General features: G+C 41.9%; 1 protein-coding gene and 1 long non-coding RNA gene across 7 annotated transcripts in view; one reads left to right on the top strand and one right to left on the bottom strand.

Annotated features, from left to right (window-relative positions):
• LOC147571848 (uncharacterized) overlaps window positions 1-9,063 on the bottom strand; it is a 56,456-nt gene extending 47,393 nt beyond the window's left edge. For all 3 annotated transcript variants that reach the window (XR_015246549.1, XR_015246547.1, XR_015246548.1), the window contains exon 1: window positions 8,511-9,063. This is a non-coding gene — a long non-coding RNA (uncharacterized LOC147571848). The remainder of the gene's footprint in view (window positions 1-8,510) is intronic.
• An 81-nt stretch (window positions 9,064-9,144) lies between these two features.
• TMEM65 (transmembrane protein 65) overlaps window positions 9,145-27,038 on the top strand; it is a 54,251-nt gene continuing 36,357 nt past the window's right edge. The window contains exon 1 of one of the 4 annotated variants that reach the window (XM_086695065.1): window positions 9,145-9,944. In XM_086695065.1, the coding sequence (XP_086551191.1) occupies window positions 9,659-9,944 (286 nt within the window). In that variant the 5' untranslated portion in view covers window positions 9,145-9,658. The remainder of the gene's footprint in view (window positions 9,945-27,038) is intronic. The other 3 variants (XM_086695066.1, XM_025922520.2, XM_086695069.1) reach the window with 3 other exon arrangements.

Genomic DNA, 27,038 nt, shown 5'->3' on the forward strand with positions numbered 1-27,038 from the left:
ATGTTTAAAAAGGTTATAATCTACCTTCACGCTGGATTGCAGGATATGGAATTACAGATTGGAAGTAATTTTCTTCAGAATTTTGAAGTTATTGTTCCATTTGTCTTCTGGCTTCCAACATTAGTGTTGAGATGTCTGAAACGGTTCTGAAATGGGATCCTTTAAAAAAGTTTTTTTAGTACAGTCGTATATGCAAATGAGTTGCATACTCATTGAGTATGGACATACATGTTATATTAGTTTCAAGTGTACAACATAGTGATTCTATAAGTTATGCTATGCTCACCACAAGCATAGCCACCATCTGTCACCACACAACGCTATTACTGTACCATTGACTATATTTGAAGTGGGATCCTTTTTTACTGAACTTCCCTTGACATCCCTTGACTTTGCTGCTGGAGATTTTTAAGATCTTTTTTTGTTCTCTAGCAATCTGATGACAACAAAGTGTGACGACATACCTTAAAGTGGGTCTTTTTTCATCTCGTGTTCTGAGCCCTCAGTGAACTCTCCTGGTCTGGGAACAAATGACCTTCAGTTTGAGGAATTCTCCTTTAGACACTTGACAATTTTCTCTCTTACATTTTCAGACTGTGTTATCTTCAACTTTCTTGCACCTCCTGGCCTGATTCTTTAATTCTGTCACTTATCTTCTATTTTATATATTACCTGTTGTCTGCTTTTAAAGAAATGTTTCTCCATATTATCTTCCAGTCTTTTTGCTAATTTTTTCATTTTGACTATCATATTGCAAATTTCAAGAAATATTTTTTGTTTTCTGGCTGTTCCTACTTGTACAGAATCCTATTTTTCCATAGGTGTTGTATCTTCTCTTATTTCGTAAATATGTTAGTATTACACATTTTCAAAAGTCTTATTTTGCTCCTATGTCCTCTAAGATCCTTTTTTTCCCCCTATCCTTTTTTAAAATCTCTATGCTTCACATGAAGCTTGAACTCATGACCCTGAGGTCAAGAGTCTCATGCTCTACTGACTGAGCCAGCCGGGTGCCTTTTTTTTTTTTTTTTAAATGCTAACCATTTTTCTTCTGTCTTGAAGGCTTTCTTCAACTGACTTGTGATTTTAAATTCTTGGCTCATATTTTGTATTTAAGCGTGAAACAACAAAAAGCTGTTTGGAATCTCTGTGGTTGGCAGAGCTGGTTAATTGATGGTTTTACTGTAGGGTGATCTGGCTGAGCTGTTTTATTGGGGGCCTAGAGAGGAATCGTCCAATAGTATGGCTACCATACTGTTCTTGAAGCAGAGCAGAAGAGTGACAAGGGCCCCATGAGTCAGAATGTGGTACTCACTTACTCTCTTGTGTTTGGTATACCTCCCTTGCCCTCGGGTGTTTCTAGTGCCCCAAATCCACTGCCTCTCCACTGGTAAACTAGATTCCTGCTGCAGTGAGGAAGTGCCATTCTCCCAGCTGTATAGCATGTGGAAGGGGATCTGGCTTTATAAACACCCCCTTAAAATTTTTCACCTGGATCTTCTGTTTTTAGCTCGATTATATCTTTACCTTCAGAAGTACCTGGTGCCTCCGATTCTGGTACTTTTTCGAGACTGTTGCTCGAATTAACCTTCTTGTAGGTGCTCCATTCTGGCTTAGTTTTCACCTTTCTCTGATCCGTCAGGTTAATTAACACTCCTCCATCCGCTTTCCGTCTTGTATTTCTGTAATACTGTCACCTCGTCCTCTTCTCCCATTAACTCTGTGCTTATGAGGGTATGGCTTTTTATTTTTAACCCATTTACATTCATTTTTAGTGCACTTTTATTACAAAGTGGTCATAATTGTATGTGTTCAACTCACCATCTCTAATAAGTACTTCCTTGTCTTTAATTTGCTTTACTTTGGGGTGCCTGGGTGGCGCAGTCGGTTAAGCGTCCGACTTCAGCCAGGTCACGATCTCGCGGTCCGTGAGTTCGAGCCCCGCGTCAGGCTCTGGGCTGATGGCTCAGAGCCTGGAGCCTGCTTCCGATTCTGTCTCCCTCTCTCTCTGCCCCTCCCCCGTTCATGCTCTGTCTCTCTCTGTCCCAAAAATAAATAAACGTTGAAAAAAAAAATTTTTTTTTAATTTGCTTTACTTTGCTGCTGCACTTGAAACTCTAGACCTCTCATTCTAGAAACTTCATCATCCTTTGGTTTCTGTGGCCAGATATTTTCCCCTTTTACCACATTATCTCACCTTCTTTCCTTGGTTATTTCTTCCACTGCTTATCTCTTAACCGTTATTGCTTCCCATGTCTCTGTCGTCTTATGTTTTCTTTTTCTTTTTTAAAATGTTTATTTGAGAGAGAGAGAGAGAGAGAGAACGTGCATGCAAACAGGGGAGAGGCAAAGAGAGAGGGAGAGAGAGGATCCCAAGCAAGCTCTGCACTGTCAACACAGAGCCCAAAGAGGGGCTCAATCTCACAAAACATGAGATCATGACCTGAGCTGAGTCAAGAGTCAGATGCTCAACCAGCTGAGCCACCCAGGTGCCCCTGTCCTCTTATGTTTTCATGCACACATTTGCTATAGCAATTTTATCCACTTGCATGGATTGAACCATTCCTTAATGCTGGTGACCCCCAAATCTGTCTGTGGCTCCAGACTCACATAAAGCTCAGAAACCAGAAGAAAAGAGGACCCTGTCTCCCTATATCCTACTCAGGAGAAACAAACACACTGGACCCAAAACAGTGTTCTCCTTTTAGAACAATAGGTAGGAATGAAAAGAAGGCATTCAACTTTATAAAATGTAAGAAAAAGAGCCAAAGAAGAGCTGTGTTAGTCATGATACTGGAGCTTTTGCTGCAGTAAAAAGGAATCTCTAGATCACACTGACTTAACACAAAAAAGTTTGTATCTCTGTCATGCAAAATGTGTTATGGATTGGGGTAACTCTGCAGGGCAGCTGTTTTCCTACATTGGCTCACTACTCCCAGCCTCATCAATTTCATAGAACTCCCATTTCAGCACATGTTGTGAATCTTGCCATGTTAAGATCAGGGGAGAGAGCTGCCTACCTGAGCACAGGCAATTAAGTACCTGTATCGGTGAGGGGGGGGGAGGGGGCAGGGAATAAGTATGTCAGGTTTCCATTCATTGGCCAAAGTAAGTCACACAGTTACCCCTAACTTCAAGGGCATAGGAGAGAATAATTCCCTCTGGCCCTGAGAATTAGATACTGTTGAACAGCAGTAATTTATAGCATTGAAAATACTTGGTCATAAATATAGGAACATTCAAAATCGTTCTACTGACCTCTCTGCTGGGCTTATAGATGAGTCATTTTTCAAAAATAGTTCGTGCAGCATCTAAATGTTTGAAGCCTCACTAAGAATTCAAGTTTAAAATTTTCAAAGAGGCGTTTCATAGCCCTATTGTTTATATTTGCTTTGATCAATATTCCTCCCCAACCTCAAACATGATAGGAAGCCTGGAAAGGAAAAAATGTTATAAAGTATTGCCCTGAAAGAGTCAGGTAGGTGTGTGCATGTGTGTATGTGCATGTATTAGTGTGGAGGTGCACTTAAAAAAGTTTATTTATTTTTGAGAGAGAGAACAAGAGAGTGCAAGTGGGGGAGGGGCAGAGAGATGGGGGCAGAGGATCTGAAGCCAGCTCTGCACTGACAGCAGCCAGCCCGATGTGGAGCTGGAACTCACAAACCACGAGATCATGACCTGAGCCCAAGTCAGACAGTCGGCTGACTGAGCCACCCAGCTGCCCCTGCAGGTGCCCTTTTTATGGTGAGTGTGGGATAGTCATAGTCTTGTTGCCCAGAGTTATGCCTGAGGACAGATAAATATGAGCTTCTTGGAGTATGAAATTGAGCAGAGGAGTTTTGCAGTCCAGTGATCATAACCCCTCCATTTTCTACCTTGCCTTCATGAGATACTGTTTCTTCCCTGTGAAGGGCACTTTCCAACATGTAGATGAAATCATTAAAAATGAAGTGGGAGCGCCTGTGTGACTCAGTTGGTTAAGCATCTGACTCTTGGTTTCGGCTCAGGTCGTGATCTCCTGGTTTGTGAGTTCCAGCCCCGCAACTGGCTCTGCGCTGGTGGCTCGGAGCACGCTTGGGATTCCCTCCCCTGCTCGCACTCTCTATCTCAAAATGAACGGATGAACTTAAAAAAAATTAAAAAATAGAAAATCTTAATGCCTTTTAAAGTTTATTTATTTTTGAGAGAGAGAGAGAGAGAAAACACATGTGAGCAGGGGGAGAGGCAGAGAGAGAATCCCAAGCCGGCTCCACACTGTCAGCACGAAGCCTGACACAGGGCTCGAACTCACAAACCATGAGATCATGACCTGAACCGAAACCAAGAGTCAGATGCTTAACTGACTGAGCCACCCAGGACACCCAATTCAGGAATTTTAAAGTGGACGGTAATAGCTGGGTGTATAATGTATCATAACATGTACACAACAAACATCCTTGTGCTCTGCCAGCCGCAGGGATGCCAGGAACTCTGAAGAGCATTTGCATGATGTAATCTATCGTGGACTGTTGATTCAGCAGCAATTTTTTATGAGGAGACTGTGATTGTTAATGGAAGCATGATGTTTGTCATCTTTAAAACTGAAGGGCAAAGGGGCGCCTGGGTGGCGCAGTCGGTTAAGCATCCGACTTCAGCCAGGTCACGATCTCGCGGTCCGTGAGTTCGAGCCCCGCGTCAGGCTCTGGGCTGATGGCTCAGAGCCTGGAGCCTGTTTCTGATTCTGTGTCTCCCTCTCTCTGCCCCTCGCCCGTTCATGCTCTGTCTCTCTCTGTCCCAAAAATAAATAAACGTTGAAAAAAAAAAAAATTAAAAAAAAAAAAAAAACTGAAGGGCAGGGCTGGCTGAATCCAGGCCCTCCTGCTCTCCCTCTTCTGTAACCTTCTCCAACCTGCTGGCCCTCCCTCTTTAGCACGCCCACAATTTCCTCAGAACCTTCCTCCTGCCACCCACGTGGACTTGCCTTATCCTATATTTCTCCAAAGCTTTATACACAGACCCCAAGCCCTCCCATCTCCTCCATTTATTCGCATTTAGGATATTCAAATGTGCAGAGAAAGGGGATGGATAGGGGATCCAGTTAGTACACATTAAATGGGTATTAAATGACAGATAGTTAGGTATGTATTTCTCAAGTTAGGGTCAAAAGACATAATCCTAGAGGTTGAGAGGTTCACGGGAATTTTGTAATGATAGCTAATATTTATTGAGCACTTACCATGTTCCAGGTATTGTTTGAAATGCTTTACATGTATTAACTTAGTTTCACTAAAACCCTATAAAGCAGATGCCCTATCTCCATTTAACAGATGAGCAAATTTAGCAACACCCTTATCCCATCAAACAGATGAGTGACCATGGAAAGTCTGAGTTATTAGCTCAAGGTTATAGAGCTAGTAAATGGTGGAGTGAGGACCCAAACCCAGGAAGTCTGGCTCCAGAGCTAATGATCTCAACCTCTTTGCAATGCTGTCATCTGGGGCTTGGATGGTCCAAGATGGCTTTACACAGGCGCCTGGTAGTTAGCTGGGGCTGTTGCCTCGTCCTCCATGTGGTCCTTCCAGCAGGATACTCCAGACTTCTTCATGTGGCAGCCAAATTCCAAAGGGTAAATGTTATGTGGAAAATTACCTTGATGTAACGGCAGCTTCCAAGTATACCACCACGTGGACTGTATGGTAGGTCACAGGACAGATGGGCTTATAGACCAAATTCAGACACTTGAATTACACTGTTTATGTGACAGCTTTAAAGCATGTTCCCAAATGCTTTGGCATTGCTCCCATTGAAGGGGGGGTGGTCTATATTCCCTTCTCTTGAATCCTGGCTGGCCTTAGTAGCTTTCTGGTAGCTAGTAGGGTACGGTTGAAGTGATGCTGCACAACTTATACGTCAGACAAGGTCATAGCCTGGTTTCTTTGCAGACACTCATTCTGAGGGAAACCAGCTGCCACGTGAGAAGTCTGCCATGCCGGATGGAGGGGCTGTATGAAGGTACTCCGGTTCACAGTCCCAGCTGAGCAGGCAGCCAGCCAACAGCCAACATCAGTTGTCAACCACAAGAACGTGCTATCTTGGGTATCCAGCCCAAATCAGCCTTCAAGTGACAGCCGCAGTTAGTTGACATCTGATAAGAGACTCCAAAAAAGGACTGCCTAGCAAGTCCTTCCCGAATTTTTGAGCCACAAAATCATGAAGAAAATAAACTGGCTATTTAAGCCACTAAGTTTGGCATAACATGTTCCCTCAAAGAGCAGCAATAGTAACCCAAACTATTTATCAACCAATTTAAATTTGTGTGTTTATTTATTTATTTATCTTTGAGAGAGAAGGGGGTGTGGGGGGGGCGTGGGGGGTGGACAGAGGATCTGAAGCAGGCTCTGTGTGTACAGCAGAGAGCCTGATGTGGGGCTCGAACTCATGAACCGTGAGATCATGACCTGAGCTGAAGGCAGACATGTAACCGACCGAGCCACCCAGGCGCCCCATTCATCAATTTAGAAGAGAGTGGGAAGCAGGGGGAAAGAGATGGGGTAGACAAACAAGCTTAGGATAGCAGGGCGGAAGGCCAGAGTATCTGAATGTTGTTTTATGCAGTGTTCCTATGTACGCTATGCAGTGTTCCTATGTCCTCTGCTGTGCCAGTCTTCTCTGCAGATGGTGTGGTTGTAAGGACCAGAGCGGAAAGTAAGAGAGAGGGGCCTGGAACCAACAGATATCTGTTCTGTCAGAGAGATGAAGGAGCAAGTGTGTCTGGTCATAACTGTAGCTGGTCATTGTTAGCTGACTGAGTAGCGAGGGGTCTATCTGCTTTTCTTTTCTTTAATTTTTTAATGTTTTATTTATTTTTGAGAGAGAGAGAGACAGACAGAGACTGAGTAGGGGAGGGGCAGAGAAAGAGGGAGACACAGAATCCAAAGCAGGCTCCAGGCTCTGAGCCATTAGCACAGAGCCCGATGCGGGGCTCAGACTTGTGAACCACGACATCATGACCTGAGCCGAAGTCGGACACTCAACCAACTGAGCCACCCAGGCGCCCCCATCTGCTTTTCTTGTACAGACTACACAAGGCCACAATGGGGCTATAATGGGTGTCACTAGTGAGTGGCCAATTTAGTTGTCGGTCTAGAGGTAGTATAATCTCTACCTTATTAATATTTAAAGTTCACTTGGTCTATCTCTTTCTATCTAAAGTAGCACTTTCATTTGTTCCATCCTTTTTATCTATGATCAACACGTATCTATTTATCCTATGTGTAATGTCTCAGAAGCAAATTGTGTCTACTTTTTAGTTTCTTATTTTCTACAGCAGACTTGAATAATCATAAATCATACAGCAAACACATTACAACAAGCCCCTAGAACAAGCACTTAGATCAGGTTTGTGATGTTCCACTAACTGGCTCAAGCAAGTCACATAGCTAAGCCCAGTCAATGTGGGACAGGTCTACACAAGGGAATGGACACCATAAGACATGATTCACTTGGACCACCATTGTAATAATGTACCACTAACACAGCTAGGCAATGGTTGATCCAGTTGTCAACCTTTCAGCAATCTGTTTCTGGAGCCCCCCCCACACAACTGGTGTCCTCGAGGCTGTTAGGAACCGGTACTTAGTCAAGAGCTTCTCCAAACCTCACTTCCCAGGCCCCCACCCCGAGCCCAATGAATCAGAATCTCTTGAGGGGTAACAGATACAGGAGAGAAGGTGGTGGTACTCCCCAAAACTTTAGACTGAAATAACTCCGCAGAGGATTCCAGCACAGAGGGTTTCAAAAACAAGACAGTCTCAATATGCAACTTCATTTCCCACAGAGCACTTTTTTTTTTTTTTAAGTAATCTCTACACCCAACGTGGGGCTAGAACTCATGACCCCAAGATCAAGGGTCGCATGTTCTTCTGAGCCAGCCAGACACCCTTCACAGAGTACATTCTTAACTGTCATAATTACATCAGAGACGCTGCCTTGAAATTTTTTTTAAATAATTTTAATGTTTAAGTTAGCAGTGGTTCTCAAACTTTTGTGTGCAGCCATATTAACGGGGCGGGGGGGGGGGCCTGTTAAAGCACAGATGACTGCCCAATCCTCGGTTTCTAATTGAAGGGGTTTAGAGCTGACTAGGGCAATTTGCATACCTTACAAGCTCTGCTGTGGGGAACCACACTTTGAGAACCACTGAGAGCAGTAGGATGATTTAGTGATAACACTGACTCACGTTGAAATATTGCACTTCCATGATTATAGCACATTTACGACATACAAGGTCTTGGGCTGGTGCCACAGCGGATACGATAAGGATAAGATTTGGATCTTGATTGCGCTTGAGCAGATTTACTCTTTAAGTGGATCTATTCTCTAAGACAGGAAGCCTAAGTATCATTAGATAGGTTCGGATAAAGGGGCAATCTCCTTTCTTTGGAGGAGATAAAGTTAAGGCTGGAGTAGGAGCATCACAGGATTCTTTTCGCCTGGGCAAAGAGAAAAACAAAAACAAAAACAAAACAAACCTTGACAAATACCCGGAAAAGGTCTGTGACATTCTTGCCTCCCGCTCCAGCATTAACGATCTGCAAGCTGCTGGCATCAGAACGAGGAAGCGTGTTTTCCGTGTCACGGCCTCAGTCTCAAACCCTGGCCTTGCCCTCTCCCTTTGGAGCTCCCAGAGCGGGTGCCTCAAAGACTGGACTGAGTGGCCGAGGCCTCAGTGGGCGGTGCCTTGCCAAAGGGCGCGGCTTAGGCGCTTCAATCCTCAAAAGCCTGAGCAGGACGGTGCGACGACCCCCGAGAAGTGGCGAGGCCCGTGCCTGGCGAGAGGGGCCGTACGCAGCGGCACCGTTCACAACGAGCCCCAGGTTTACGCATGGCGCTAGGACGAGCCGGTGGCAGCGGCACTACCCTGTCGAGCAAGAACTCCAGATCTGTTTCTTCCCGTTCTTTGCGTTGGACTTAAGGGTGGCGGACGCCAGCACAGAGGACGCGAGCCCTCGGTTCCTCCACCGTCACGCACCGAAAGGGGCGGGGACTCTTGTGCACCCTCCTAACTCTGGAGAGAACACAGCCCGGGAGCCCGCGGACTGCGCCTGCGCGGCCCCGCCCCACCCCCCCCCCCCCTCGCCCCGCCCTGTTAGCCCTTATACCGCCGCTAGGGGTATCGGTGCTGCTGCGGCCTGAGAGCGCGGCGGCTTTGAGGGCGCGGGAGCCGTAACGAGCGCCGGCGAGGGCAGGCAAGAGGGTGGGAAAGCCGGCGGGAGCGGAGGGCGGCGCCGGAGGAGGGCGGCGCGTGGCTGACTCATCCCTCTGGAAGATCTAACTGACGGAGACAAACCCTCGTCAAACCCGCCCGCCCGCGCCACCCCTCCTCAGCCGGGAGGCGCCCGCCCGCACCGCCCACCCGCCCTCTCCCGGCCCGGCAGCCTCGGAGAAAGTTTTTCTTGTCGGAGGGACCCGAGCCGCCGCGGGCCTTTCGGAAGAGAAGGGGGACAGGAAAGGAGGCGACCGCCGCGCGGGCCCGGGGAGTGCATGGTGCCCGGCGCCTCGGCTGCCAGTCAGGAGGACATCGGGGCGGGGTCGGGCTGAGCCGAGCTCCTTCTTCCCCCCGCCTCGCCAGAAATCGCTCTCCCGGACTGCCGCGGGGGTCCCCGCTCCTCAGCCCGCCATGTCCCGGCTGCTGCCGCTGCTGAGGAGCCGGACCGCGAGCAGCTTGAGGCCGGGCCCGGCCGCCGCGCCCCGCCCGCCGTCCTGGTGCTGCTGCGGGCGGGGGCTGCTGGCGCTCTCGGCCCCCGGCGGCTCCCGGGGGCTGGGCACCCACCCCAAGAAGGAGCCCATGGAAGCGCTGAACACGGCGCAGGGCGCGCGCGACTTCATCTACAGCCTGCACTCCACCGAGAGGAGCTGCCTGCTCAAGGAGCTGCACCGCTTCGAGTCCATTGCCATCGCCCAAGGTAAGGGGGCGAGTGAGGGGCGAGCCCGGGGCCCGGCGTCCCCATCCCGCGGCCTGCGCCCCAGGAGCCCTCCAGCCCCTCGGCCCGCCCCCACCCCCCTCGCCCGACTGGCCTCGCGCCTGGGACGTCCGGGCCCGGGAGGGGGGGTTACTTTCCGCCTCCTGAGTGTCCCCAGGGCAGGTAGGACAGGAGCAGATCGTGCCAGGCAGCCAGGACCAACGCTTGGCTGGTTCCTCCCCAGCCTCAGAGGCCGGAGCTTCAGCCCAGATTGTCAAACGATTCTGTTTCGATTGTGCTTTGATTTATTGTGCGCCTCCCCTCCCCAGCCCTCCTGTCCCCCCTAAGCCCTTGCTGCTTTCTTGTGAACGTGCAGCTACGCAGGTGCATGCCGTGCCTGCTCGGAAAGCGCTACCAAAACCCGAGAGGCAGGAAGAAACTTTCTTGAAAGGTTATCCAACCAAGCTGTACGGGTGTCCAAAAGAAGGGATATTGCTTCCTAAGGCAGAGATGCTCTCAGCTGTGTGATTGCACACACTTCTAGTTGTATTAAACAGCCAAAGGAAACATTTTCCTGGGAAATGGAAAGAATGAATCAAACCAGCAACTGCAGATACATAACTTGCAAGCCCGTATAGGTTCGGCGCTGCACAAGTTCAACGCCAGTTGTTTCCCCAGAGGTTGAAAGAATGTAGTAAGAATGTATTTTTCTGGCAATCTGTGGCTCTACAATAAAAAGCAGACTTCTGCTTTAAAGTAATGTGGAATGGTGAAAGCAAAGCTATTTTTAAGCTGACATGTTAAAAAAGGATATTTTTAAAAACGAGTGCAGAGTGCTGTAGGTCAGAATTTGAGAGCAGGTGAAAAAAAAAGCTAAAAATTCAGAAAATCAGAAGGATGAAAGGACTAAATGATTAATTCCATATTAAAATATGTTTGCAATTTGAATACAGTAGTACCGACAAAAGACATAATACAGACAAAATATATAGCTATTTTATTTCACATTACGATGTGTTTGACATTTTTTAGCAAGTTTACCTCCCCCACCCTGCCAAAGTTGGTAGGTGCGTAAACATCCCATAGATTCCGAAGTCTAAAGTACATTGATTGAAACATGGCATTTGGTTAGCCAGAGGCACTTGAAAGTGCTTCTTGGGCCAATAATACAGGAATGGAAGAAAGTCATATAAGTGTGACTTACCTATACTGCTTCTTCAGAAACTTTCTCTTACTTGTGCCTTTGAACTGCTTTTTTTTCTAGATTCAGGTAATTGCAGAACAATTTATAGTACTGGATATTCCAGACAATGTCCACCCCTAGGGCATTTACAGGAGAAATGTAACTTCATAATCTGTTCGGTTATTAAATGTGTAACCATGCCATTATATGAAATAATAAATACTAGTTATTTGTAAGGTATGTTTGTATTCATTGTGTGGTTTAAGATAATTCAGTTCTGAAAATGTGCTCCTGGGAGAATACAGACAGTCATATATGCTGGAACATTAATATTAGGAATGTTTTCTCCATGGGCAACACTTTTGAACATATATTGGGCCTAGGCTAAGTAACTTCTTAGAAATTCTTCTGTGTTAACATTGTTACAAGTTTCAAGGGCCTTATTAATGTAATTTTATGATAATTCTTGAAAAGCATATCCTGTGATACAACTGGGTAAATTTTACCTGATGCCTTATTGTTTTAGCACATGGCAGTAGAGATGCTACGTTCTCCTGGGAAGATAATTTTAAATTTGACGTGGTTTTAAGTATTTGAGAAAGGACCTATAAACTTTAGTAAGTGGAGGTTACTTAGCATCAGTTAAACTTAATCAGTATGGAAGTTATAGGAGAAAGAAATCAGTAATTTGTCTCCTTTGTTCAAGATAAAAAGGGAAAGGTATAGGAAGTGAAAATGCTTGTCTCCTGTTCATAAGCTAAAGAACTTCAAAGTTTAAATCAACTGTTTTTGCCAGTATTGATGACTAAATCATTGCTCTTTGACTCAGAGGATACTTACTGATGCTGCAGCTTTAGTTTTTAGTACAGTCTTAGTGTTCCTTATTGTGTTCAATATCAATATATACAGTTCCTATGGAGATCAGTGAAATCATTTTTCCCAAAATGAGTAACTCCCATGTTTTTCTTTTATTGTTGCTTTTTGAATCTTTTTAAATACCTGATTCATGTACTAAATGTATGTGTACTAAACATACTTTCTATTAAATAAATTATGTTAAAAGGACTGTTTCTTGTTATAGGAAGTCTTACGTGTTCTTGGAAAGTGTGCTTGTGTAATCGAAAGAAGTGTTTTGGATTTGGTGTGGAAACATTACAGGAAAAAATCATCTATGCTTTGATATGGCAGTGGAATCTATTGTTGAAATTTGGTACATTTGCCCTCATCGTTCTTAGTGCTTATCAGTAGACATGTGATACGATCTGTGACAAGATAAAGCTTTACATGATTCTAAATAGATAAGATGAGCTGTGTGGGATGTCTTATCATAGTTAAATAGGCTATTGTGATTTTCAAATTACAAAATGATTTCCTTCTCAATTTTAAAAAAGTTGATGTTGTGTTCTCAATGTACATGCTCAACCTAATCTCTCTTCTTCTAGAGACAGTCCATATTTTCCCGATAATTCTCTGTTGGTTCATTGTTTTTATGACAGGACTGGCAAGCTGACATTAGTATAGTTGCCTTTCAATCTTAGCCAAGAGTTTTAAAGCAAATTTGTCTTTTAAATTTTTGCAATTATTATTTCTATTCATAGTTGTTTTTTGTTTTTGTTTTTGTTTTTAACTTTCAAAACATATGAGTTGGTTTTTGAAGGACAGGCGATGCTCATTTTATTAGTTATACATTATTGTGTAAAACATAGTGGCTTAAAACAAACATGTTTTTTCTCAAAGTTTCTGGGGATCAGGAATCTTGAATCAGCTTTGTGGCATGTTTCTGACGGGGTATCTCATGAAGTTATAATCAAGCTTTTATTTTTATTTTTTGTAATCAAGTTTTTAGCTGGGCCTGCATCAGCTGAAGTCTTGCCTAGGGCTGGAGGATGCGTTTTCAAGAAGGCTCACTCACGTGGCTGTGGGCTGGAAGTCTCAGTTTCCTGCCCTGTGGGCCTCACTACAGGGCTAAGTGTTCTCAAGACATGGAAGCTGGCCTCCTCCAGAATGAGTGATGAGAGGCAGAGAGAGGGCGCTTAAGCTGGAAGCCACAATCTTTCATAACCCAGTCTTAGAAGAGAGAGTCCTGGTACATTGTGGGAAGTTGCCATACCTGGTGCAAATACCTGGAGGTAGAAATCACTGGGGGCCATCTTGGAGGCTGCCTTCCGCACTTACTTAAAAGTGTTATAACGAATGTTTATTGGAGAATTACACAGCAAGATAAGAACTGGCTTTGGGGAAGGCACAGTGAAAGGTAATTGAAAAAAAAGGAGCTTCTTAGGGAATTATTTTTGTTAAATGTGTACTCCAGGTACTTTTTAAAATGAGATTTCTTTTACGTAATAGTAGATAAGAAATGTATGGAGGTGAAAAGAGCAGTTTTTCTATTAATGTTAGATCTTAATCACTTGCATTTTTTTTCTATTTCTCTGTATAAGTGGTAATTGTGTATGTTTTAAATTTGCTTTTTTTTTTTTTTTTTTGCCATTTATCTACATCCATATAGATACACTATATAATTCTAAACTTCAGTCTTACAGTTCTCATCTTTTGTGGATATTCATTTAAGGTAGGATGTTTCATTGTGAGAACTTCTCATATACAACAAGAGGCTTTTGGCAGAATGAAAGGCCAAAAGATTAAAATCTGATATTAAAGTGGATACCGAGAATGCTTAAAAACAAGACTTTTTTCATGGCGTTCTGATTCACTGGGGATCTTGGACTCTTAACAAGAGTATCCCCGTTTTTCTCAGCCCATGGTTATGTGAGAAAGTAGCAACTCAGCTAAGCTATTGGTTTCTGGGATGAATTGGAGATAATTGTGGCTTTTGCTCAAAGAGAATAAAAAAAGGGCAAGAAAAACATTTCATATTCCAAATTAAGATGTGTGAATAAATATATTTCAGAGGCTTGGTTGAAATGGTAAAAGAAGAATAAGGGAGGTGTAGCCCAAACTAGACCCAGCAAGAGAGGAAGAACCAGGATGGGGATATGAATTGTGAATTGAGTCAAGAGGAATGAAAGATCTCTAATAAGCTGAGAGCTGCTGAGGCTGCTTTTCCTTCTCCTCCTCCTTCTCCTTCTTCTCTTTCTCTCCTTCTCCTCCTCCTTCTTCTTTGCCTTCATCTTCTCCTTCTTCTTTGCCTGAGACCTTCTATATCTTGGGCCCAGATAAGTTATGAAGCCTTGCTATAATCTGTTATTTACCAATATGGAAAGAGCCTAGTTACAGCAGTATATTACAACAAAACTTAATTCTGAACACTTTAGAATTACTGGCATAATGGAGTAATCTTATCACTGGGGATTATTGCCAGCAGAACATAGCTAACATAATAGGATTTTTTTCTTCCATTATAAAATGTATATATGCTGTTTGACAATCTCTAATCATCACTCATATATAACTGGATGTTCAGGGTTATGTGTGACTTAGAACAACAACTGTTCTCTTATATTTCATGATTTTGCAGCTCAGGAATATAGGGAGGGCTTGGCTGGATGACTTTGTTTCATGTGGCGTCTGTGGAGGTCCCTCCATAAATTTCAGCTGGTAGATGTGCTGGTGGCAGGGTCCAAGATGGTTTTACTCACATGCCTGGTACTCTGGTGGAGGTGATGGCTGGAAGCCATCTTCCAGTGATGGCTGGAAGCTGGCTCATCGGGAATGGTTGACCAGAGTAGATGCGCATGACCTCACTAGCACAACATTCTCGGGGAGACTGTAGTACTTATAAGATTGGTCATGACTCACAGAGAAAAAGTTCCAAGAGGGTTATCTATGTAGAAGCTGTAAGACTTTGTATTAGTTTTCTGTTGCTGCTGTAACAAATCACCACAAATTTATTGGCTTAAAACAACACAAATTTATTCCCTTAGAGTTCTAGAGGTCTGAAGTCCAAAATGAGATTTAAGGGGCCAAAATAAAAGTGTCAGCAAGGCTCAGTCCTTCTGGAGGCTCTAGGAGAGAATCTGTTCCTTGTCTCTTCCAGCTTGCAGTATTCCTTGGTTCCTGACCACATCATTCTAAATCTCTGCTTTGGTTGACACATCATCTCCTTCATTTACCTTTTTGCTTCCTCCATATAGGACCCGCAAGATTACATTTAGGGTCCTCCTGGATAATCCAGGGTAATCTCACTCTTTCAGAATCCTTAATTTAGTGACACCTGCAAAATCTCTTCTGCCATATGAAATAAGGTACTCACAGGTTAGAGGATTAGGATGTGGACATTTTGGGGAGACATTATTTAGCCTACCACAGACTTGTTATGACCTAGTCTTGGAAGTTCCAGAATGTCATTTCTGCTGCATGTTGTTGGTTAAGCATATCGCTAAAAGTCTAGATTCAGGGAAGAGAAATCAGGAGGTATTCTATGTACGTGACCATGCCTAATTGTAGTTTATTCCTTTATATCAGTATGTTAAAAAAATTAATCATTTCTGTTGGAAATCTTTTATCTTTCTCTATGAATGCATACAATTAACATGCCAGGTATTTGTTTAAGACTTTAGAACATTCATTCTTGTACTGAGTGGTAGTACAGTGATTCATTTTATAAGATGTAGAGGACTCCTTCTGTATCAAGATTTCTCAGCCTTGGGCAGTACTAACATTTCGGGCTGGACAATTCTTTGTTGTGGGAACTGTCCTCTACCTGGGGTGTTTAGCAACATCCCTGTCCTCTACCCACTAGATGCCAATAGTGCCCACCCACCTTCCTCACCCCTAGTGTGTCAAGCAAACGTTTCTCCAGACATTGCCACATGTTTCCTGGAGGGGACTGTGGGTCGAGGAAAGGAAAGGAGTGTAGCAAAATTGCCCTGGTTGAGAGCCATTGCTTTATATGAAATGCTATATGGCTGTTTCTTCTTCAGTCCTCTGTCTTCTCTCTCCTCTTCTTTTATCCATTGGTACTTGCTATTATCAGTGTATTATCTTTGCTTCAAGCTTATTGCTTTATTATACATTTATTTTTCTTTGGATAAGGACAGAGAAGTAACTCCTCACCTCCTTATCAACTCCTCGCCTCTCTATCAAATAAAATGAGTTTTATGATAACTGTTTTCCTTGATTGTGGTACCTCTTAACTTCTAAATTCTTGACCAAATTCTAAATATTAGATGTTTAGAAAATATGGCTTCAGAAAAGTGAAACCCTGCTTCAGTTTAATTCACCAGTCATTAATTTTGTGGTGTCTGTCTTAGTAATCTCAGTAGTCACATATTGCTTAATTTTTGTGTCAATTATGACAAGCAAATTTTTATAAACAATTTTGTAGATAGGAAAATTGGAATAATAGATCTGCAATTTATAGGGCCATCTAGAAAGGTAGGTAGAACTAAATGGATGATCTCATGTGTTGGGGATGATCTGATATTGAACCATTATTAGTGAAGATTGTTTCAGTTTTTCTAAAAATAGTGATGAGTTTGCATAACCACACTCTTGTCTGGTTTTCTTTGGCAGGTCATAGTGTAAAAGTAACTGGAACAAATAGGGACTAAATCCCTGAGTGTAGATTTTATTAGCATCTTGCTCAATTCAGCTGAGTTAATTAGAATGTAGATTTATAGGACTCTGTCTAGCCTTGTCTTTGACTCATTGGTTTATATCTATCTTAAGTTAATGAAAACAATCACTTAAGAACAAGTTGGTGGGGCGCCTGGGTGGCGCAGTCGGTTAAGCGTCCGACTTCAGCCAGGTCACGATCTCGCGGTCCGTGAGTTCGAGCCCCGCGTCGGGCTCTGGGCTGATGGCTCAGAGCCTGGACCCTGTTTCTGATTCTGTGTCTCCCTCTCTCTCTGCCCCTCCCCCGTTCATGCTCTGTCTCTCTCTGTCCCAAAAAAATAAATAAACGTTAAAAAAAAAAATTAAAAAAAAAAAAAAAGAACAAGTTGGTATATGTTAAAATATAATAAGTTAGTTACCCCAGATCATCTGGTAAATGAGAGACTCTTCTAGATAAAGGACTTTACAGGTGACAAGATGTCGTTCCCTTAAGCTCTACTTTGATGGCTTTGGTGGTGACATATTTGAACGTATTGCATTATTCTCTACCTTAGTAAAAGTATAATGAGCACAATTTAGCTTCTACCAGATGCTGGTGTCTTTATATACTATACTCTAATGCTTCTTTGGGGGCTACTTCTGTTTGTAGGCATGTGAGTCATCACATCAAATGCCTCCAGAGCGCTGTGCCATTGCAGTTGGCATGTTCTTTAGACTCTGTCACAGTGATGGTGAAATGTGTGGGGCTTATTGTGCCCCTCCTCCCACTCCCTGGTGCCCTCAGACTGTTCTGTTCTCATTCATCTCTTGTGGTTCTGTTAAAATCTTTTCTACTACCTAAAGGAGGTCTGCTTCTTGATACCTCTGTTATTTTTTCTAATGTCTAGTCTTTGTCGTTCTTCCGTAGTGTTTTTATTTTTTCCTTTCTCTTTCATTACCCCCCCCCCCCCCCCTTTTTGATACCTCTATGTTTCCCAGTAGGGTTTACTCCTGATGGACATTTCAGGGTCATTACACCACTGCTCTCTTTTGTCTTTTTAGCAAGCCAGTTGCATCTATCAAGTTGTTGTTAATCTTTTGACTCTTCAGCTCTCATATTGAAGATCTTGTGAGTATTTTTGTTAACGTCTGATTGTGGCTACTTAAAGGATTGTTGTCTTAAGAACATAAAAGGTAGTTAACTGAGACATTACTATTTTTAAAGTTTTAGGGAAATTTAAATTAGAATGGTGCCCTTTGTTTACATATTCTGTCTTCTTTCTGAATTTTAGGGTAGATTATTCAGTACATTGTGTTATTAGAAACGTTTATAATTTTAAAAACAGTCTGGCATTTTGTGACTTAACTTCTGAATTTCTATTGTATAATAGTTCTTATATTTTATAGAAAACATCCTATTACTGCCACTATTGCTGTTGCTAACATCATCTTTATTACTATTACTTAGCAATTGAGTATTTGTTATGTGCCATACTGAACTAAGTGAATTTTCATGTAATTATTTTATTTCTCTTAGAGAAGGAATTTTTTTTTTTCTATAGACTAAGATACCTAGACTAGGAGTAGTTTGCCCAAGATCCTACAACCTGTGTGGCAGAGTAATTTTTAACTTGGCTTTATTTGTTTCTTACTATTGCACCTTTCTCGATATTCAGACTTGGGTTTTTTAACACACATTGGGGAAAAAAAAGTAATACTTGAAATAATGAAAGTGACATGTGCTGGTAACATATCTTAGTCTGTCTTCTATATATTTGCACAATATACAACATCAGTACAAAAGCAAACATGGCATTGTTACTTTGAAAATAAGGGGAGTCAAAGTAAAATCAATATGCAAAAAAAGTTTATAAATATCTTAAAAAGTTTATAGGTGAGAATTTTGGCAGAGTTAGCAAACTAGTATTTGGGACTTCTGATGTGAATTTCTAAGCTTAATTTTAAAATTCCTTTAGTTTTTTTTAAAATTTTTTAATGTTTGTTTATTTTTGAGAGAGAGAGACAGATCGTTAGCAGGGGAGGGGCAGAGAGAGAGGGAGACACAGAGTCTGAAGCAGGCTCCAGGCTCTGAGCTGTCAGCACAGAGCCCGACTCCGGGTTCAAACTTGTGGACCGTGAGATCATTACCTGAGGGACCGTGAGATCATGACCTGAGCCGAAGCCGGTCACTCAAACAACTGAGCCACCCAGGCGCCCCTCCTTTAGGTTTTGTGAATGAGTTCTTGGATTTTTATTTTTAAATATGTAACATATTATTCATAGGAAAGCTTTCCAGCTTTGAAATTTTATTTATTTAGTAAATATTTGTTACTGTACCTACTATATAATGGATGCTGTGCTAGGTGTTGGGGGTACATCAGAGAATTGATTTGGCAAAATACTCATAAAGCTTACTATTTTGAGGAAGGAAAGATATGAGCAGTAAAGTAAATAAGCAAGATAATTGTTGATAGTGTGTACTGTTAGATGAATAAACAGAATGACACTTGATTTAGATAAGATAATCTGGGAAGGCCTTTTTGTAGGTGGTATTTAAGCTGAAAATAAAGGATTGAGGGAAAAGCTGTCATTCAGACAGCTGAAGGAAGAGCATTCTGAGAAGGAAAAGCAAATACCAAGACCCTGAGACAGGAAGAGGCTGCACGGTGTAGGGATTGACAAAGGGCAGACATAGGTGCAACATAAAGAACAAGGGGGAGCGTGGAATGAGAGGAGATAGGCAGGTAGGCAGAAGCAAGGTTCGTCAGGGCCTCTGTAGGTAAACCATCTGAAGGCCGTTCCTGGGTGTGAACATGAGAGTGAAGTAATGGAATTTAAAGAGCACTTGGATGCTTTTTGAGAACAAATTAGAAGGTGCAAATGCATAAGCTAGGAGACCATTAGGAAGTTGTTGTAGCAGTTTAGTCTAGAGAAGTTGGTGGCTTAGACTAGGCAGCCATGGAGATGAAGAACAGGAGATGGATTCAAAATATATATTTGAGAGTGAACTGGTAGGACTGCTGATGAGTTGGAAAGGGACAGGTAATTAAGGGAAAGGAAACAGTAAGTGATGACTTAGGTTTCTGACTATAGTAATTGAATAAAAGGTGGTGCTATTAACTGCCAGGGAGAAGACTGGGGAAAAATAGATTAGGGGTGTGTGTGTGTGTGTGTGTGTGTGTGTGTGTGTGTGTGTGTTTTCACATAAACCTGGAATTCACAGAAGTTTAGGCTACAGATGTAAGTGTGGGTGTTAACAGTTGTATATAGATTGCTACCTAGTCAGGGGAGAGAGGAAGGCACCAAAGGTGAGAGCCTAGGTCAGGGATGGGGCCACAGGCAAATCTAGCCACCCACTTCTTGTAAACTAAGTTTATTGCAGTAGAGTTACACTCATTCATTTATGTATTATCTATGGGTGCTTTTGCACTAGAATGGCAGAGTTGAGTAGTTGTGACAGAGGCCATATGGCCCCCAAAGCCTACGATATTTAGAATCTGTTCCTTTACAGAAACTATTTGCTGACTTTTGGATAGAGAAGAGGAAAAAAGTCCATAATTGAGACTGTGAAGCCCCAAAGTTTCAAAGTCAGAAGAGTAGGAGCCAGCAAAGAAGGCTGTGAGGAGGGGCGTCCAGTGAAATAGGAAAACCAAAGAGTTTTGAAGCCAAGAGAGAAACTGTTTCAAGAACGAGGAAATGACCTTCAATGATATATGTTGCTGAGAGGGCAAGTAAGATGGAATTTGTTTACAAGGAGGTCACTGGCGACTTTGGAAAGATCTCTGGTGGGGGGACATACATGAATAGGTTGAATAGAGAATTAGTTAAAATACTTCTTACTCTTAATTTTGGTACTAGTCTTTTAGAAATTAAAAAAAGTATTTAGCTTCTTTACAGAACAGAGGTTGGTCGGCAAATGTTTTGTAAAGGGCCAGATTGTAAAAATGTTAAGCTTTATTGGCCAAAAGGGAAAATTGAGGATATTGTATAGTATTTATATAAAAGAAAACAAACTTCCACAGATATTTTTTTTGCTGGAAAAGTTAAAAATATAATAAAGTAACAGTACAATTTTGTAAAAATTTCTTAAAGTTTATTTATTTTGGGAGAGAGAGTGCGCGCGCAAGCACTAGTGGGGGGAGAGGCAGAGAGAAGGAGAGGCAGAATTTCAAGCAGGCTGCACGTCATCAGGGCAGAGCCCGATGCAGGGCTCGAACCCTAAAACTGAGATCATGACCTGAGCTGAGATCAAGAGTCAGAGGCTTAACTGACTGCACCACCCAGGCGCCCCAGTACATTTTTTTTTTTAATACAGATCTTCTAATGAGGAAGGTGAAATTCTTTTGGGGGGATAACATTTGGTTGAATTGGGGTTCAATATTAGTGTCCCTCATTGTCACAATTGATTGTAGATACCATGTGTTACTGCCAATCTGTAATAAGGTTTGACATGTTTTGTCTTTGAAAATGTCTTTTTCACAAAGATAGGTACCTCCAAATACTGACATGAGTCTGTAAGCCTTTGACTTTAAATGAACATATTGATTGCTTAGAAGACTTTTATAGAATTCTATTAGATTCTTCTCCTGATATTTGTCTTTTCACATTGTATATTAATCCCTTCCAGTTTGTGGTAGGCAGAAGCTTCTCAACTGCACACAGTTAAAAGGGTTTTGAAATATGGATCTTGCTCTGAGGTTTGTAGAATGCTGCTGGAATCGTGTTTTGAGCTAGGAAAATGAAACCGCTACATATTTGTGTGGAAATGAAGATCTTGCCTCTTTTAACTTTTAACAATAAGGGAAGTATATAAAGCAGCTCAACATTACTTGTGATTCAAACATCATTAGTCTTCCAGTGACTACTGTGGTATATTTCATATTTAAATGCTGTTTGGGATTGAATTCATTAAGAAATATTTCCATGGCTACACCTAATTTCTGTAGCCATTCAGTGTTTGATAGTGGTTGAGGGCTGTTCTTCCAACAATTTAAAAATGTAAAATCATTTCTAGCTCACTGACTGCATAAAAAACTGGTGGGATTTGGCCTGTAGGCCATAGTTTGCTGACCCCTACACCTATTTGTAACTTATTTATTGAACACTTTGGACATTATAGTATGTAATATAAAGGAAAGGAATTGTTTTAATAGCATGAAGTGTGTGTGTGTGTGTGTGTGTGTGTGTCTCTGTCTGGGTGTCTGTGTGTCTGTGTGTTAGGGGCCAAGGGCAGGCCCTTCCATGATGGGCCATTTTGGCATGAAGGTTATTTTAGAGTTAAAAGCAATTAAAACCCAGCAGATTCAGGATAAAGCTCTTTACCTCCCCCACAACTTCCTAAAAAAATTAGATAGAGTACTTACTCTGGGAACAGAGCTATCCTGTGGTGGACAGGAACCTGGCAAGGCCTGTTTGTTCTAAGTCCTTTATGTCCCATTGTGTCTGAGTGGCCCAGCAAACATTTGTTTACCAGACATTTACTCTTTTTTATCTTTCTGTAAATTTCATTACTTCCCTTTAAAGTACCAGACCCTTACCCTTTGCTTCTGAGTTCAGAATGACATGTATACCTCACTTTGCCTATCTTTGGAATTTCAATGTCTGTGTGGATTCCCCATATATAATGAAATTAATTTTAATTTTCTTCTGTTAACTTGTCTCATGACAATTTGGTTCTTAGTCCAGCTAAAAGGACCTAGAAGGGGAGGGGACGCCTGGGTGGCTCAGTGGGTTAAGCGTCTGACTTGGGCTCAGGTCTTGATCTCACAGTTTGTGAGTTCGAGCCCCGCGTTGGGCTCTGTGCTGACAGCTCAGAGCCTGGAGCCTGCTTCAGCTTCTGTATCTCTTTCTCTCTCTGCCCCTCCCCCACTTGCACTCTGTCTCTCTCTCTCTCTTTCAAAAATAAATAAACATTAAAGAAACATTTAAAGGGCCTAGAAGGGGACAGGAAATTTTTGCTCCACTACACTGTGTTTTATGTATATCTCAGTTCCTCCTGGTAGTGTATTATCCATAATGGAAGGAACACCTTGGGCTTATAAGTCACTTATTTTTTTTTAGGCTCGTTCCATCATAACTGTAACATGGGTTTAATTATACAATCTTTAAGATCTCTACCAGTTCTGTAGTACATTTTAAAATATATACAAGTCTCCTTTTTTAAAAAATCCTATGAAATCAGTATATTATAACTTCCTTGAATGCTAGGGCCTTATCTTCCACTTCCTTTGTAACTCTGTGGAACCTAATTATACAACTTTGTAATCATTAAGTTATTTTTGGTTGGGTAACTACTACGAGTTACAAAAGTCATAACATTTTGGAAAAATGCCAGTTTTCACCATTGTAGTGCTTGATATTTTATTAAATTTTTTTTATTTAACAATTTGAGCTTGAACTGTGTACTTGCCAGACACTATTGAGGCAATTGATAGGGTTCTTAAAATTACGAAGTTTATATTTTAGGGAAGAAGGAGACAGTTTAGTTTGAAATTATAATGCAGTGTGTTAAGTGCTATGAAAGGGTGTATAGTGCACTGAAGTGCATGGGAGGGATAGCAGGGGAGCTGGGAAATGAAGAGGGGACAATGTCACCTTACAGAAAGTAACAAGTTGAAATCTAGAGCTCAGTAGGAGGTAGGTGGATCAGGGGTATATGGGTTGTAGAGGTAAGCTATCATGAATAATGCCAACATGTTTGCAGTTTAGAAAGATCACTCTGCATATAGCACTGAGAATGGATAGTAGAGGAATTAGACTAGAGGCAAAAAGAGAGGAAAATATTTAGGAGAACTTTGCAGAAATCAAGGAAAGATGATAGAGATCTGGACTAGGCTAGTGGAAGTTAAGGTAGAAAGGGGTACACATATTCAAGAGAGTTTATTTAGGAGTTAAATAATAAAACTGTTAACCGAACAATAGAATATGTATTTGATGACAGCGGTGTGAAATAAAAATCAGATTTCTGATTTGGGCCATTGACAAGATAGTGATATTCTTTACAATGGAAGGGACTGTGCGGGGGAGAAGCAGGTTTTGGAATGGAGAGGTGCATTCATGTTTAGCTTCTTTGGTATTGGGTATTTGTGAGATATGAGATACATATAAAGATACCCATTAGTTAATTAGTTGTATGAACCCTGAACTCCAGAGTAAGATGCAAATTTGGGATCCTACCCATATAGTTAGCAGCAAGGTTGGGGAGATTAAGTAGAGTGAAAAGAGAGGAAAATCCAGGAGAGAACTATGAAAAACACTAAAGTTGGCTGGAAGGGAAGAGGGAGAAGAACCAGAACTAGGAGGAGACCAAGAAGGAATGTTCATAAAGACAGGAAAAGTATCAAGAATAGTGTATCCCAGAAACAAAGTGAAGAAGAGAGTATTTCAAGAGAGAAAAATCTGATGCCTTGGATAGGTCAAGTAAGAGGAAGACTTTGCGGGGGTGGGGGGGTTGGTAAGAGGATGTCTGTTGGATTTAAAAGCATTAAAGAGAGTGAGGTCTTCGTTAGAAGCAGTCTTATAAAAAGCTCTGTGGGGAGAAACCAGATTTTAGTTGGCTGCAGGAGTATTAATAAGGAAGGATTCATCTCTTAACAGGAACTTTGGATATGGAGGGCAGGAGATGTTGGGTAGTAGCTTAACTTTATCTGAGACTATCTTTTATAAATCAGAAGTCTGAATTTATTTTGAATATTTGTTACTAGTATACTCATTTCTTACAGACAGCCGTGTGTAGAATTCTAGTCCAATAGGGGCATTATTCTCATGCTGTATGAATTCACATTTCCAAAAGCCACTTTCAGATGGCACCAAAAAAATTGACTCACCATATATCAAGATAAGATTAAATTAATAAGCAGTTTTTGGGGAACTGTGTTGTATATTATAACTTTAAACTTTACTAATGGAAACTTTTTTATAGATTCATTTAATTTTTAAATCATCTGTATTTTCTTAGAACCAATACCTGTAAGAGACCAGCTTTTGTCATTTTAACACATTTCAATCATAATATATCTTAACTGAAACTATATTTTCTTGGGGCGCCTGGGTGGCGCAGTCGGTTAAGCGTCTGACTTCAGCCAGGTCACGATCTCGCGGTCCGTGGGTTCGAGCCCCGCGTCGGGCTCTGGGCTGATGGCTCAGAGCCTGGAGCCTGTTTCCGATTCTGTGTCTCCCTCTCTCTCTGCCCCTCGCCCATTCATGCTCTGTCTCTCTCTGTCCCAAAAATAAATAAAAAAAAAAAAGAAAGAAACTATATTTTCTTATATTTCATAAAGCTTTAGCTATTTCATTTTTTCAGAAAGTCATGTTCTTGCCAGTTATAGATTCTTACAACTTATCCACAGTCTTACTTTTTCTTCAGTATCATTAAAATTTTCATAGAAATCAAAAAGATGATTGGAAATTCTATTTTTCAAATTAAAATACCTAAGAGATTGGGGGAACATTTTTTCCTGGGATGTGGAATTTCATTGCTAACATTGAGACAGTCTTGGGCAAACTGGGCAGTTGATCACCCTACCTGCCCTAAGGAAAATAATAGTATTTTATTTTTCCCCTTCTTGCAGATTAAGACTTTTGACTCATAGGACAGATTGCAAAAGGATCTAGGTAGAGTTTCATATTCCCTGCACGACTGCTTTTCCCCTCCTCCAAGTCTGCACCATAATGAACACTTTAGCTTTCTCTCATCTTTTTTGCATCTGGTAGGATTTCTGGTCAAAGAATCTGCCAGAAGGTGCAGAGTCTTCTCATTTATGCATACCCTTGTGCCTTCACACTGTCCCTCCAGCCTTCACTGTGCCGTCACCAGTTCCCTTACCGTTCTAGCTATGCTCTTGTGGTATCTAGTTGCATCTGTCGCAACTAAGCAAGTGCTAATGTCCCCTCTGTCCTTGCAGGTGTCTGCCTCTTGTTTGCTCTGTGACTTGAGTTCTCTTCCAGGTTCAAAGTAAGTCAGGCATTTGAATTTAGTGCGACTTTGTTTTCACCCGAAAGGTGGGAGCAGCACTCTTTGTGGCTTTTGACATCCCATAGTGGAAACTAGAGCCCTGCTTCACAAAGCTGAATGTACATACAAAGTCATCTGGAAATCTTACTGAAATACAGGTTCTATTTCAGTCGGTTTGGAGTGGGACCTGAAATTCTGCCTTTCTAACAGGTTTGTAGTGATGGCAGTGCTACAGGTCCATTGAGGAGCAAGGTTATAGAAGGTGTTTTTGTTTATGTTTTTCAGGTTGGAAAGAGTTGAAGTCATATAGATAAACTCAGGCATGTTTGAATTATGAAAGAAACCAGGTTGAGGTGCCTGGGTGGCTCAGTTGGTTAAGCATCCAACTCTTGATTTTGGCTCAGATCATGATCTTATGATCCATGGGTTCAAGCCTGGAACTGGGCTCTGCACTGACAACTTGGAGCCTGCTTGGGATTCTCGGTCTGCCTCTCTCTCTGCCCCTTCCCAGCTTGCGCGCGCTCTCTCTCTCTCTCTCTCTCTTTCAAATAAATAAACATTAAGAATTAAAAAAAAAAAAAAGGATAACAGGCCAACAGATGTGAGCATGATAATGTAAGATGTGGCACATTTTGTGAGCAGGCAGAATTTTGTATTTGTGACTAAGATCTTACGGTTTAAAAAACATTCTAGCTTTTTTTTTTTTCCTGCTTAAAGGGGCTTCTTAAAGACAAGCAAAACATGTAAATTGTTAATACTGATTTTTATAGTTACACAATGATTACTTTTGGTTACAAATGCTGTGTGATAGATACATTCTTTTTTGCTCATCTGTTTCATTATCCATTAACATCTTTAATATTCTGTCCATTGGTTAGTTTCATTTCTTCAGTGAACCATGCCCCTAGTCTTACTCTTTTGCCTTCCTTCATTCTGTTCTTCCTTTGCTTTCCCCACTTAATTTTGAATTGCTTTTAAGATTTTGAAATAACTTCAATTTTATATCTCTCTATTTATATAACAAATCTCAGAATTTCAAGTATAGCACAATAAGCTTTTTTTTTTTTTTTTTTAATTTCCCCTGAAACATTTGAGAATAAGCTCCTGATATGATCCCTGTCATAGGTTGAGTTCTTTAGAAAGCAGTCTCTGAGACAAAGATTAGCGTACAGGAAGTTTATTGGGGAATGCTGTTGAAATCCTCACCTTCCTAAGGGAAGGGAATGGGGGGAAGGAAGCAGGTTTGGGCAGAGGTGCAAGTAAAGTGATGGGGTCTCGGTGGAAGCCTCAGCTTACCCTGTAGAGGGTTCTACAGTTGGGATGACCCAACAACATTGTTCTGAGTTGAGTGAGAGGTCTGGGCCCCTGTCTCTGTAAAAATGAGCTATTGGATGCGGACTGCCTTGGGCAGGGTACGGAGCCTTGAATGAGGCAGCATTCTTTGGCTGAGGCTGTCTCCCATAGTGAC

The sequence above is a fragment of the Puma concolor genome, chromosome F2 (genome assembly GCF_028749965.1).
Source record: "Puma concolor isolate L17-30 chromosome F2, mPumCon1.1.hap2, whole genome shotgun sequence".
NCBI lineage: Eukaryota > Metazoa > Chordata > Mammalia > Carnivora > Felidae > Puma > Puma concolor.